Source organism: Anser brachyrhynchus (assembly GCF_964034855.1).
Source record: "Anser brachyrhynchus genome assembly, chromosome: Z".
In the NCBI taxonomy this organism is placed as follows: Eukaryota; Metazoa; Chordata; class Aves; order Anseriformes; family Anatidae; genus Anser; species Anser brachyrhynchus.
The window spans coordinates 46,551,258-46,567,027 of NC_137697.1; the positions used below are offsets into that span (position 1 = coordinate 46,551,258).

General features: G+C 41.1%; 1 protein-coding gene across 2 annotated transcripts in view; it reads right to left on the minus strand.

Annotated features, from left to right (window-relative positions):
• Positions 1 to 14,062, minus strand: part of LOC308185152 (uncharacterized protein) — a 142,509-nt gene extending 128,447 nt beyond the window's left edge. The window contains exon 1 of one of the 2 annotated variants that reach the window (XR_013943158.1): positions 13,492 to 14,060. Coding sequence is in view for 1 of the 2 variants with exons in the window: in XM_080572920.1 (XP_080429046.1) it covers positions 13,492 to 13,501 (10 nt within the window). In the remaining variant the exon portion in view is untranslated. Of the gene's footprint in view, positions 1 to 13,491 lie in introns of both variants that reach the window. The other variant, XM_080572920.1, reaches the window with a different exon arrangement.
• Between the last annotated feature and the right edge of the window lie 1,708 nt (positions 14,063 to 15,770).

Here is a 15,770-nt window from a genome sequence, read left to right on the forward strand (position 1 = left end):
TTGTTAATAAGATGGTATTTTCATGGCACATAAATATAGACATGGACATAAGCTACTTAAGAAGTTACCTCTCTCTCTGATAAGATAATTAGGAGATCAGTCTGGTTCTACCACACAACCAAACACATTTCTCCAAAGCCATGGAATGATTAGTAAATTTTTACATTAGGAGAGACTGTAAACTGTGAGAATAAAATATTTTTCTGTTTACTTTGAAATGCTATTAAAAACAAGCGAGCAAACCATCAAGCTGGCCGAGTTTGTCAAGTTACTGGAGACCAGTTAGCTGAATGCGAGTCACTGGAAACAGTTGAGTAAATATTTAAGAAGATCAAATGGAGGAACATTTGGTATAGCACAGCTTGCTGAAAGATTGCAAAGATACCAGCATGTTTCAGGAGAGGCAGGTCATGCCTCAGAAAATTGCTGGAATTCTTTGAATGTGCTGTATTGCCACCAGGACAGACAAGGGAAATAGACTGGACTTCGTTTTTCAAAGTATTTGACAAAGTTCCTTGCTTGAGGTTAATGACCTAAGGAGCCAAGGCACAGAATAGAAGAAAAGTTGCTGGAGTGAAAATTGACTTCAGGGCAAAAACCACAAGGAAACTGTAAATATAATTTGTGAGGTGGGAAGAAAGTTGCTAGTGCGTTAGCAGGTGAAAAAATGTAGGGGTCTTGCTGGGTAATTTTTGTTATAATAGACATCTTTTTTTTTTTTTTCTTTTCTTCCTTTTCGTATTTAAAAGGTACTGGATTCATAACCTGAAATCTGCAGAATTGTTCTTTTAACCCACAGGACAGGTGGTACCTAAATACCTGCACTATGGGGTCCCTTCCACACTTGGACCTGGAGTGAGAACAAGGAGGGTTGCGTGGGCTATCTGATTCCCCAGGCCCACCCAGCCCTTGCCCTCCCTGCTCCATGTGCCATCAGAGGTGCCAGTATCAAGCCCTGGTTAGTACAGACCCTGGAAGGTCTGGCATGGCAGTCCTGCTCAGTTGTGTCCTGCAAGAAACACAGGTGATGTAGGGCAGTACTTATGATCTGAAGTTAAAGATCTTTCAAGTTGTGCCACAAGACAGAAAAGAAGGCCATTTAGGCAGGCTGGCTCCCTGATGATATGGTTTTCTGTGTTGTTTTTTTTTTTTTTTTTTTTTAAATATGTACGTTTGTGGTTAAAAATAGAGCTGTTCTCAAGCACTTTGTTGCTCAAATCAAAAAAATAGTAAACAATAATGTTTTCACCACTCTCAGTGTAAGCAAACAAGCAGTTCATAGATGTTCTTCTTCAGAAGAAATGTTGAAGGTACAAAACTATATTAAGCAAAAGAGAAAAGAAAGACCAGAGAGAAATTTCAGTAAATCCATAGGGGGATGCATTGAATATTAGAGTGCCCATTTCTAAATAGCTTATAAGTGATGAATTAAACATTTTAATGACTTTAAATAGAAGATAACTGGAAAGTCAGTTGTCACAGAAAGCTACTGAGCCCAACTGTGTGCTTATAAATGTAATTTCCAACACCACTTGCTGATAGAATGATGATATCATTTATAATAGCTTGTTATTTGGGTCCATAACATCATGTATTAATGATTTATTAACCATCTGTAATGACACATAAATGGACCGTGAATACAGTGGGTGCTTATTATGCATGAATTTAATAAAGTTGCGTGAAGAACTATACTCAGTTCCCTGTTCTGTCACTTCTTAACAGCCTATGTTTGAGACCGGTGTCCTGACTCAGTGGCAAAACCAGGGACACAGAGAATGCAGAATGAGGTCTTTAGTGCAGAAAGACATCTGTTCCTTCTGACTAACCACGTAGGTAATATGTGGAAGGATTTAAAGCACCTGCAGTATGTGCACTGGTAAATTGTAAATGCACCTTAGTCCAGGTACACAGCATATAAGCAGAATAATGTCTTGAAGCAAAGAATAAAAAGCATCAATATTTGCTGAAAAGGCAACGCTAGGCTTTATAGTGCAGGAGAGAGATTTGGGAGCACTTGAAGAGAAATCCCTCGAGCCCTCAGCCCTATATACAGCACAGTATAGCTGCAGTGAACAAAGCAAATGTGATTCTCTGTTACAGTGCAGGAGCACAATATAAATCAAGGAAGGTGGTAGTAGTGTAAATGTTATATTTATAATGGAAATGCTGATACAACCCCTAACTTACAGAGGTGCTGGCAGGATCTGCCATAATATGGCTGGATATCATTTAAGCAGTGTTTGCAGAACTGATCAGTGTATCTCAGAAGGAACACCCTGTACTTGCTCCTGAGGATGCAAACTGCTGGCTAAGAATCAGCCAGAATGACTAAATGCATACCACACAAGCCTAACCTGGAAAGAAAAAAAAAATCTTTATTCTGACACTGTGATTGTTCTTTACATTTCAAAAGCTGAAGGAAGCAATCAAATCCATAATACTTTCTTCTTCTTCAGTAAGTTATATTAAAAAACTCAATTGGTTCAGGATTTATTGATCTGAATTGACAGTGAAGTTCACAAATTCATATAAAAGAGCCATCTCATTACAAGCCCATTTAAAGAATCTGTGGTTCAGAATTCACACCAAAAAAAAAAAAAAAAAAGTTTCCATGGAACATAAAAAAATAAATAAAAGAGGAAATAACTTTTGAGAATAGACTGTACAAATCATTTTTCTTTGGTATCAAGTGTGATTTGTCAGATGCAGCCAGAAATTCTTATTTTTTTTTTTTTTTTTTGTTAGGAAACATTACAAGACAGAACCAATACACATACAGAAACTACTGAGAAGAGATGGCTGATCAGAACTGAGCCTATTGGCGCCAATGATGTTAAGCTGTGAATGAATTGTGGTCAAATTTAGTCCAAGTGAGAATGTTAACATTGTCTAAAAAACGAAAACAAAACAACACTATTAAACAGCACAGCATTTCTATTTTAAAATTTAGTATTTTCTGTATTCTTCTTCAAATGTGCTAAGTGAGGAAATCAAGTCACTAAGATTAAAAGTCATATCTCTCAAAAAGAATGTAGAAGCCTAAAAATAAAAAATAAGCACCCAGATATATCTTTCAATGCATTTGGACATGCATTCCCAGGCAGCTTTGTCCAAAGCAGGATAACCAGAAGAGTACAGTAATCAAGGGGAGCAGTCAAGACAGTCTCACCAACTGTCTGGACTAACAGAGCAGAGTAAATAGAGGAGCAGAGCTTCTTACAAAAACAAGGAGATTTTGACAAGATATTCCTATGAAATCATAAAATTATTATGATTATTAATAATAACAACAACAACAATAGCAACAACAACAAAACAACAACAGCAACAACAACAATAATAATAATAATAACAACAGTTGGGAAATCAGGTGAAAAAGAGTTCCTAAAAAACTCCGAAGATCACTCCCATGCCTGTGATTTTTCCTTTTTTTCTTCACCAAAGTCAGGAGTAAATTCCATTAATGCCTCTTGACCTGAACACCAAATGCACCAAATGCAAGAAGGTTAAGCTTGTGTCCCACTATAGGAGATGATGTAGCTTGTTCATGTGGTGATTACTTTCTCCATACTCTCCTAAGAACTGAATTAGCACAGTGTGGGCTCCAGAGATCTGTATACCATTATGCTGGGGCCGCAACATAAGAAGGACGGTCCTGTTGGAACAAGTCTAGAGGAAGGCCACTAGGATGTTCAGAGGGCTGGAGCACCTCTCCTACAAAGACAGGCTGAGGGAGTTGGGGTTGTTCAGGCTGGAGAAGAGAAGGCTCCGGCAGACCTTGTAGCAGCCTTCCAGGGCCTAAAGGGGGCCTACAGAAGAGCTGGGGAGGGACTCTTTGTCAGGGGGTGTAGTGATAGGACAAGGAATAATGGTTTTAAAATAAAAGAAAGGCAGATTTATATTAGCTATAAGGAAGAAATTCTTTACTCAGAGGGTGGTGAAGCACTGGCACAGGTTGCTCAGAGAAGCTGTGGATGCCCCATCCCTGGAGGTGTTCAAGGCCAGGCTGGATGGGGCTTTGAGCAACCTGATCTGGTGGGAGGTGTCCCTGCCCATGGCAGGGGGATTGCAGGTAGGTGATTCCCAATGTCCCTTCCAATCCAAACCATTCTGTAGTTCTGTGAATATGATTTGGTGCAGTCTTTTTCTATTCATAATGGTTCTAAAAAATTCAATGAAATATATGAACTCTTAAAAGGGAGGACTGAAATCACAGACATCTCTATTAAGGAAAAAATGAAGGACGTGAAAAGAATTCTTTTGCTATGGATGAAATCCACATCAAAAGACAACCTCCTACTGTTGACTTCCCTCCCTGGTTCTGCCTTCGACTGACAACACCTGAGTTTTCAATGTGGGAATTTAGCAACCAGACTTTCCCATCTTCCTTTTCATGACAGACAAATATGGCCAGGTTTCTTGCCAAAAATTCTGTAGCAAGTCCAGATCTTGACACCGGAAGAAAGAGCAGAGGTGAAAATTTGTAGTCTGACCTAATAACTAAAGGTTTATCAGAAACACTGGGATACCTCAAAGTCAAAGGGAAGGTTTATCATGTCCACTAAAGAAGCCTTTAATCTTGCACAGCTTAATAGCCCCTGGGCTTACACTGATGCCTTAAGTTGTACACCTGCTTGTGCATGTTACCAGAGCAGTGCACAAGGCATTATTAAGAGACAATTCAACATGCTGATGTTATAGAAGAACACAGGTATCATAGTAAATTTTCCATTAACACTGATTCATGTCTGTTCTTTTGCATTGGGGGCATTTATGTCACCAGCAACTCACAAGAAAACAAGGACTATGGAGGTGATAACGCTCATAAAACAGTAAACCCTGTATTAATAAACAGGAATGCTGATAAATATAGTGCTTAAGTGGCATCTGATTTATAGTGGAGGAATTAAGAAGTAAGAACATCAGAGATACACGTTTCAGAGTCATTTGAGCTGTAACACAACCTGAGAGAAACTGGAAAAGTGGACTTCCCTCCAGTGTTTTCTGAGCTAGTCTTGATCTTCACAAAGAAAGCTAGCTGTTAGTACAGTGGATTGCAGCTCAGCCTTTTGCATAAAAATTCATGAGACAGTATCTATTTCAACTGTGTTATACAGCAGTAAAGGGGAGGGAAAAAAAGTTCAGCCCTACAACTCAGATAGGGTTCATTTTGAGCGATGATTGCAAACCAGCCGTGGAAATTACAGATGCTACTTGGTTCACTATTATTTTGCAACATCTCCAGTAATCTTCAGTGATCATTTATAACAGCATGTCTGATGACTTTCAAAACATAACTGGAAAGGATACTTCTGTGAAGAGTATGGCTACTCAAAGGAGAAATCAATCTTTGCTGCTCAGGGAGTCAACTTCATACCACTGCTATCAGACAGTCACAAATTTCAACACACAGAAATAGAGTTGGGGGTGCTCCAAGCCATTTCACCCTATTGTATCCCATGAAGTGTAGAATGTCAAGATAGATCATTCTGCTCCTTTTGTTCTATTGAAAGGTAAATGTAAGAGTGAACCAAGTTTAAAAGCGCACCTAACCAATTGCTCACCATTGCAGGAAGCAAACAGGCTGCTGAGCAAAGAGACTCGGCTAGACCTCTACCATGGCCCTCCAACAAAATACAGACAGTTGTCCTGGCACCTGCACAGCATCTCACTCTTGGAGGGGAAAGGGGTGTCTGTCCCCCCTTCACGCCACATGTAGGGTTTGTTCCTTGAGCCAAAGTGCCTGCAGCTGGACCCCAATCCGCTAGAGCAGTTGTATGGAAATGCTACCTGAAGGACACCAACTGTTTCTCAGGACAAAGACTGTCTTTTTGTTGTGTTCGGAGCACAGATGTAATGGGGCCCTAATCAGTGACAGGGGCTGCGAGGTCCCCTTGAAATGACATCAGAATAATCACACAGGAAAACCTGGTATTTGGATGCAAGCTGTTGGGATGGATTCACTACCATCCTTTTCTAAAGGCACATAAAAGTAGAGCATCACCCTTGGTAGCTAGTAAACAAGAGCAATTGTAGTGAATGTTTCATCTCTGACAGGGAATATCATAATGTATTATGGTGGAAGGCCCTGGCAAAACACAACACAGACAAGTCTTGGTTGTCTAGGGTAGTAAGTTGGGGTGACCCAAATAAAATAATAGTAATAATAAAAAAAGGAAGTGTTAATACAAAATATTATCATGTAAAGTTGTAAGAGTGCCCTGTATTTAGGACATTAAAAATAAATAAATAAATAAAGAGATTACTTCATATCATAATTGCAAAGACGTGGCAAATCAGACCTGTTAATAAGTAATCACAACAGCTATGTCAAATCATTGGCTGTTCTGTGGCCTATACAAATAAATAGGGTGGTCTCTCCCCCATTCATATTGGACATATATCAGTGTCATGTGAGCCACCATATCACACATCTGCAGGCACAGCCGAGAAGCCCCAGACCGAACAGGAATGCAGAACTATCTTCTTACACTTTCAAGACAGATTTGAAGCAAATACTCTTCAGAAAAAAAGAAAAAAAAGAAAAAAGAAAAAAAAAAAAGAGGCAACGAAAGCAGAGGAAGCAGGAGGACATTTTAACAAAACGTGTGTTGTTGCTAAGATAATTGAGCATCCATATTAGTTCTGGGATTCTTTTTTTTAACTGCATATGGAATGAAACTGGTCTAACATTCAAATTTGCAGTTGTACCACTCTGAAGCCCATACAGCAAAGAGGACATGCAAGGAATCCTTCTCTACCTTAACCCTCCCACCTTCCAGAGTTTCCTTCTGCTGCTGTGGCCTACCTTTAGCTTCCACCCCAACTCAGCAGTTGACTGTGTTGAACCCACCACACACTTCGCTGAAGTCTATCCCTTTGCTCTGCATCACAAGTTTGCTCTAAGTCACAGACTCTGGCCAGGTCTATGTCTTTATTTACTGATCAGCGCATCGTACACCATAATGGTCCTAGCCATTCTTGTTCAAGACAAACACATGGTGTGCACACAAGTGCATATCTATTTCAAAGAATGTATTAAGTGCAGGCCCAGCTAAATTGCAAGCTGCAATTTAATACTAGCAACTAACTGTGCACATATTTTTGTACCAGTGAACTGCAGCACAAGTGCTAGCAGTTAGACGTCCTTTCATATGGTTGATTTTAAAAATAACTTTAGGATACTCTTGTGAAGTCAAATGCTTGCACAAAGTATTATTAGAGCAGTTATTGACACAAGCTGTAGAGAAAATCTGTACCATGATAGTTACTAGAGGCATCTGGGAAGTAAAAGGGCAGAAGAGACAGAAAACTTAACCAAGATATGCGCAAGTTGCATATGTCTGCATTTACACAATGTCTGTGGGCCGGACAATATTTTGGTTGGTTATCTGTTTCATTTGTTTAAAACTCTGGTAGGGAAAATCTGACCACAGTGTTACACCACAGCACAAAATTAATTCAATCTCCATTTTATCCTAGATAAATACCCTTATATTGGTCAAGCCTTTTTAATTTCTGTAAGTCCTCCCAAGTACAAAGCATCAAACCACAATCTCTTCTGAAGAAAAGTAATATGGATGGAATACACAGGACCATGGCAAGAATCCCCTTAAATTAACCCTAAGTGAAATTCATTGCCATTTTGTCCTGGGATCATGGGAGAAACTGGACCACAGATCTGCCATATACTTGTGACTAGCATACAAATGTAAAGTACTTTTCACTTCCTTCCATTACATTGTAACCTCAGCCTGAGTTAGCTGATTCAACCCTGGTCATACAGGGACTAAATCCAGGACAAAATGAAAGGGAATCACCTGTGCAAAATTAATGCCTGGAAGCCATAAAGCACAGGTCTTTCGAAACTCCTCCTGTGGCTCCTCCCAGACATAGCACTAGAGTTACAAATGGTTAGATGCACTTGCAGGATATGAGGTTTGGTGGCAGGAAGGCAGACCTTGTGGGACCAAGTCAGTGTTGAGAAGCAAGCACATCTCAGAATGCAGGGGGCTGCAAAGGAGGGAAAGGTAAAACCCTCTCAGAACCTCTTTGTCTGCTCACACAGCTTCCCCAAGGTGGTCATTCTGCTAACCCCAGAAGACCTGCACAGCATGTGGACACATTGCCTGAAAATCACTGGTCAAGAAGGTAGTGCCTTAATTCACTCCACAAGCATCAAGAGCCCATAACAGTGACCACTGTTATATTCTGTTTGTCTGGTGCAAGACTGTATACTGGTTAACATGTGGAACATGTGGAAGCATTCAAAGGTATATCTGCATATTCTGGGCTCAACAGATGCAGAAAAGGTCAAATGAAAACTATTTATAGTTGTAGGTACTGCGCAGTAACTAATTGTGATGAATGACGGTTAAGAATGCAGATGGATAAAACAACCGTTTCCTGGTATTACGTGCTTGTGCTTAATCATTTCTACTCATTGATTTCTTTCCCTTCTCTTCTGTTTCTGAAAAGTCTGCTATCACCTAACAAGCTGTTTTTGCTACCACAAATAGATGCTGAAACTGGTTTTCTCACCAGAGTGCAGAATTTCAAAAATCCTCATCCCCCACACTGGAGAATTTACTCAGTGGCAAAATGTGTACATCGACACAAAACTGATGGCACTCAACACTTCCAAAGTGGAGGTGGGCATTTTTCCTGGGTCAGTTACGGTGGCCAAGAAAAGAGATCATGAGGCCAGACATCTTCAAAATATGTCTGTGCTGCAATTGGCAAGCTGACTTCAACAGAAGGCTCCTGAAAGCTGCACATCAATGTATCAGAAGGACAGCAGTCCTAATACTAAATAGTTACCCAACAACCTTTCTGCAGAAGTCAATAAAAAGAATTCTGTTCCATTAAAAAAAAAAAAAAAAAAGAGGAGAAGGAGAACAAGAACAAGAAGAACAAAAACAAGAACAAGAACACAATACTTAAAGTGATGTAGTGATTTTGGAAATCCAGTTTATGACTTTGAAGTCCTCAACTGGCAATGCCCCATTAGCTGTTGTATGGAGAACAAGTATCTAGGCGTAACATTTATATCCCAACTCCAATACCTTCCCAAGTGATTAGTCACAGCTTTGACTCCATCAAAACTGTTATCCATCATTGTCTGTCTATCGCATCTTCCCAAAAGTAACTTCATTCAGTCCCTAATCTCCATCTTTATGCATTAAAGTTACTCAACATGGAAACCCATAGAGGAGCCAACACATCATTTGTTCTTCATATGTCTCCTTAAAACCCACCTCGCAGAGCATACTGTCCAATCTGCTGATACTCTGCCAGGTCTCCTTTAAAGATGCACTGGTAACTTGCATTCTCTGGTTTCCCACTCATTCACTCCTACCTTATGCTTGGACTATGGATAACAATGTCACAGTCAAGTTATTGCAGCTTAAACATTTATCACTTGTTAACTGAGGTATGTTCACCAATGTTTCACACACTCTTCCCATACAGAAGCTGCAATAAAATATTAGCTTAAATTGGCTCAGCTGACAGGTGAAACTGTATCATGAATTCTTGCAGTTGTCATTTATATCCTTCAGTGGCAAACTATTTAGAGCATTGCTGAATTCTGTCGCATGTGCAAACCTTCGTCCCAGTCCTTACTATCATGTGTGGTTTGAGAGCAGCCCTATGGAGAAGGACTTGGGAGTACTGGCAGAAGAAAAACAGAACATGAGCCAGCAGTGTGGGCTTATAACCCAGAAAGCCGACCATACCCTGGGCTGCATCAAAGGAAGCATGGCCAGAAGGGCTGGGGAGGTGATTGTCCCCCTCTGCTCTGCTCTCGTGAGACCCCACCTGGAGCACTGCATTCTGCTCTGGGGCCCCCAGCACAAGAAGGACATGGATGTATTAGAACAAGTCCAGAGGAGGGCCATGAGGATGATCAAGGGTCTGGAGCACCCCTCCTACAAAGACAGGCTGAGGGAGTTGGGGTTGTTCAGGCTGGAGAAGAGAAGGCTCCGGCAGACCTTGTAGCAGCCTTCCAGGGCCTAAAGGGGGCCTACAGAAAAGCTGGGGAGGGACTCTTTGTCAGGGGGTGTAGTGATAGGACAAGGGGTAATGGCTTTAAAATAAAAGAAAGGCAGATTTATATTAGCTATAAGGAAGAAATTCTTTACTCAGAGGGTGGTGAAGCACTGGCACAGGTTGCTCAGAGAAGCTGTGGATGCCCCTTCTCTGGAAGTGTTCAAGGCCAGGCTGGATGGGGCTTTGGGCAACATGGCCTGGTGGGAGGTGTCCCTGCCCATGGCCAGGTGCTGGAACTAGGTGGTCCTTAATGTCCCTTCCAACCCAAACCATTCTATGGTTCTATGATTCTAGTATGTCCCCATGCATCTGTAATACCACAGTAACAACTGATGCATGCCTGGAACTCTCTGCACATGATCAGCCTCACTGAAACATGGAGCATCACCTGCTTGAAGAACATGCAGAAATACTGAAGGATACAAGGTCATGGCCTTAAAACTAATGGGCTGTCTGACAGCGGTAGAACAGAAGTAGAATAAATTCAGAATGTCACAAGCCCTGTTGTGCATTACAAATTTCACTCCAGCCTTCTGTGTTTTCCTGATTGGGCTTACTGTTATTCACACTGTAATTATTCACGCAGTTTGTACTGTAGATACTCACTGCACCTTGTGTTAATACTTAGGAATGAGACAAAAAAAAAATCATCTCAATATTCATAGATGAACACTACAAGTGAATTGCTGACAGAATGTTTCCTGGGGTGGAAAAAATGGAGAAGTTTCTGTTTTATGGGTTGCCAGAGGGAATAGTTTCTAAAGCATAGCTCGTGCACTGAAGGAAAATGAAGACAGTCCCAAAAACAACACCCTTAGCTCAAGGTTTTCTGTTACTGAGTTATTGCTTTTATTTTATATACAATGCAAAAAAAATGCTGATTATTATGATTCAACATTCTCTAAGAGAGACAGAAGCAGTAAATAGGGTAGGGAGGGAGATAGAGGAGGAAGTTGTCACCAAATGTGGAGCATAACATTTCTGTGGGTTTCAGATCGGGTAGGAATGATGTTCCTTTGCCAGGTACAGGCACTTACACATCTCTGGTAACTGATAAGAGGCCCAATATCTGACCTTTCTCTTCTACACTTTTGTGGCCTTTTTTAAAATCTACAGTTTTTTTTTATCTTTTTATAGTGATTTTACAACATCTGGAGACCATTTAAAACACTTGAATGTATATACTCCCAAGCTAAAATGCTCACACAGAAATGATTAAAACTCTGCAGCCACTGTACACACCACCCTTATCTTGTAGATCTCACTCATTAGGCACACCTTTGGGGCAGGGTCATGTCCGAATCAATAGTCCCATCAGATTTTATGAGGCTCCCTGAAACAAAGTCTTTCAGATAAGGCAGAAAAAAAAAGGTCCATGACTACTCCTCATTAACAATCGTGCTGAATTTTTCATGGGTTGTACTTGTGTTTGTTGTTGTCCCAGTTAGCCTAATTCCACTTTGGGCAACAAATCCCTGTCTGAATTTGTTGTTAAATCCCATTAAACATAACACCTTTCACATGATCCTAATCTGCTAGGTGGGAGGGAGGGCTCTCGAGCAATTGCCATATCGGGGTAGGAGGAAGTTTCACTGCAATTTTTATTAGTATGCAGGAGCTGCGTTGCTTCTAGTCCCTTATGATCAGAAGCTTTTCCATGCAACCTGCATCTCGGGGACAGGTACCGAGAGAGAGAGAGAGAGAGAGAGAGAGAGATGTTTTCCCCTCCCCTTGCTGAGTTTCCTTTGAACTTGGCGGTCACCACAGCCAAGTTCAGAACTGCTCCTACACCACCAGAGCACCTCCTTTTGCTGCTTCCTGTCCCCTGGCTCCTTCTGCCTCCTTCTGCCTCCTTCTGTGTCTCTCCTCCAAGGCCCCTCTCAGTCAGCAAGCCCTAACCCCAACACCTGGTACCTTTGTTCTGCTCTTGGGGAAATTTCTCCTTTCCTGGCCTCCTGCTGGGTACTTGGAGAAAACTGGGTTTTCCCAAGGCTTCAGCCACCCCATTGTTCTGCCTGGACCATGCCTATTCACTAGCTAATAATAGACTTTTACGACTGTCTCTTTCAACCGCAGAGCCGAAGGCGCAGCTCCCCAGCTTCTTTGCACAAGAAACATGAGCAGTGCACAGACAAAGATAGTGATTAGACATAAAAATAGACAGTTCATAAAGCTACAGTGAATTTCATAAACTCTACACAGACATATTCTCCCAAAGTGTCTAACTGATTATCTTCTTTGTTTGTTTTTGTGTGTTTTTTTTTATTGTTTCATCTTGTTATTCAGTGGAGACTGACATTTGAGTAACCACTCACAATTGGACATGACTGAATCATATGAATCCTTCTCTAAACAGCCAAGCTACCACATGAGAGAGGACAGACTAAATCAGAAACCCCGAGCAGATATTCAAGAATTGAATGAGGACATGGGTTGTACTGCCTCAAGTTCCCAGCTACGTGTGACCTCGGTCATTCAGTATCCCCTGTCCTGACCTTCACACTAAGGAAAGCACCTGGCAAATGAGAAGGAAAATTTAAGAGAGAAGGGAAGGAAGGAGGGACCTCAGACCCAGAGATGATATAAGAACATAGGTTGGCAGAGCATGGAAGGACAGTAATTACAGGTTCAGTCAACAATCAAAAAGCAAGGGTACAGTTTACTTGCAGTTGCTTTGCCTGACAGCTTGAAATCTACATAGCTGTTGTTTCTCCTTTATGAGGGATAAGATTTACTCGTGGCACTGTTTGTGCAAGATTCAGCTGGAATTTTTACCAGGCTCCAGCTTATTCAGAAACCATGAAGAAGCACTCTGTCCATCACTATAACCAAACCACAGTCATACCACCAGCTCAGAAGAGCAAACGTGGTCCCATGAATTAGACATCTGTAGCAAAAGTGACTCTAATGAGAAATTCTGTCATCTCCATATGCTCAGGATGATCTGGGACAACTACAGATGCAGCCTCAGTCATTACAGCAGCAGAAGCAATCTCTGCTGTATCAAATTAGCACAAGAAGTTGCAGACCTATACCAAACCATGAAAAGGTATGTGACACGAACTGCTGCTTTCCAGGGGACATACTAATGTGAAGCCTAGACAAGAGACAGTCTACCTGGCAAAGGTTCTGTTAAAAGCAATGAGTAGTATTTTTGTAGATTCCCCTATGCAGGGAAGATGTTCACACACAGGGTCAACCCACAGCTCTTGTCCCACATGAGGCTGGTAGACAGCCTCAGGACAGGTAACCTGCCAAGGCATTGCCACAAGTAAAGGCTGTGCAGAAACTGGGGCTACTGAGTAACCTGAATTACCTCCCTTGGAAGGAAGCAAACCACTGAGGCCAGTACTGCTGTGCTGCAGTCAGAGCCCACTGCATCCTCAGCCCAGGCCCAACCTGCAACAAAGCCATTGCTACCACCCTCCTGTCACTTACCAGCAGACATCACGCCTCTTGGAGGCGTCCAGTGTGTGCCCTGTAGCTCTCAGCTGTGAAAGAAACCGTGCAGACGGAGTCTGGCCATTGCTGGAGTGGTCCTGGCTGAAGAGACCTGAGGTCCTGCCCCATTTTGTTCTGTGGCATTGGGCAAACCTTTTGGCTTCTCTGCTGCAATTCCTCCTTCTGTAAAATGGTGGCAGTGACAGTGTTTCACTACCTAATGGTGAGAGGAGAATTCTCTCTTCTGTTCCTTCTTGAGATGTTTCCAAACCAAGTGAACAGAGAAAACAAACATCTCCATTTTGCAGTTGTGTAACTGAGGCACAAAGAAATCAAATAATCATTACTGATGGAAACTGAAGTGCAGGCCACTGTTTCTCACTCCCATACTTAAACAGTATGTCTTTTCTTTCTCCTATATCTTCTCTTTTAGAAGATTTTGCTAATTTAACACAAACAACAACTTCAACCATGACCAGAAAGAATGCATGAGCTTTCGTTGTAATATAGGAACTCACTCGTCAGCTGTAGGGTATATCTATGAGTTTTTCCCAGGCAGACATCTTCCCAATGTGTGGTCTATCAGTTGTGTTTGTGTCTGAGTAACATATAAACATTTCCTGTGAATTAAAGCCATTACTCTCACCATTTGCATGGTCACAATAATATATCTATATATATATATATGTATATATATATATATAACAATAATATATATTATATATATGCGTGTGTGCGTGTGTGCCAAATTATGACCATTTCTTTATAGAACCTGGTGAATGAGTTCCTGTTTTCAAAAAGGGATACCCTTTTTGAAAGAGCCTCCTGAATGCTGAGTTCCCCTCACTGAGCAGCTGTGTGTTCCTGGACAAGACCTTAGCAGATGGGAGATTGGTGAGTACCTTGTCTGTAAAAATATTGCAGTAAGCTGGAACCTTTTGTAGGCTGCTCCTAATGGCAGCAACATATATGTGATAGAGACATCTAAGTCCGTATTTATGTATATTTGTTTGGAAACTTGGAATCAGTCCAAACTAATAAGTTGGATAGTGTACAGAGTGTCTTGTTTCCAAGGTTATTCTGCAGAGTCCAAGAAAAGCAAAGTACAAGTAGAAGGGTTTCTCAGTGCCCATCTCAGATTGCTGGGGACATAAGTGGATAGCAAAAGCTGAAAAGCTATAGATGTGAACTAAAACTCTTTGAAAGAAGAAATCCTCAATAAATTGAACAGTCATCTGATCTCTAGAAAGGAGAAGATCAGTGAAGACACCACTGTGAAAACATACAGAATTTCCTTTCTGTCTGTATTACATATTTAGCAAAGTACCAGAAAGACCACAGCTGACAGCATTATTTCTGTATTATACAATATCATGTATCTATTAAAACTTTTCTGTGGAAAGCAGAAGCATAATAAATTATAAAACTATTTATTTTTCTGCCACTTCCAATTTTTTTCTCAGCTCTCTGAGCCCATTGGTTTCAACATTCATGATGCAAGAACTTTTCTTCGGCTTTCATTCAGAGGTTCTCGCTAGAGATGAAACAAAAGTGAGAGGAAAAGTTTGGTTAGGAGACCAGAAAAGAAAAAAAAATCAGGCTCGAATCTGAAATTTAGTTTGTGATGGCATGAAATCCACTTTTTTAAGGGAGAAGAGTTTCCCTGCTCTTCAACTTCTCTAGAAAGCACTCATATTCTTTTGCTACAGATCAACATGGGATTTTGCTAACTGAGGTATAAGGCTTTTGCTAACTGAGGATACATAATCTGGTGCTGTTTAAATCCCAAGGCACACTCCCAGGACACATTCAAAAGTCTCTGTATTCAGGGACACCTTCTTTCTCCTAAAGCTGATTTTTCCCCTTCTGCATTGTGCTGCTGACCAGAAAATGTAGGGAAAAAAAAAACAACAAACCAAACACAAAAAACCACCAGAGCAATTCTTGACTGACCCAGCAGAGGAACAGACCTTCTGGCACTTTTCCAGCAGCCCTGACATTGAGGTTATTACGGAAATCCAATCACACTCTTTACAATTAGAACTTGGGTTATCAAAATTACCGGCTTGTTTTTCACTATGACTAGGGTGAAAGGTGACAAAAAGTGGAGAAATAATAGAGAATCGGCAAATACGATTGGCAAGCATGTGGGGCAAGGCACAACAATTAAGAAATGACCATTGGGATTAAGTACCTCAGCCTTATATTAGACCTCTGACAATGGAGTTGAAGCATGACTGACAGAGGATCATGACTGCACTGTTTGGAGCTGGATC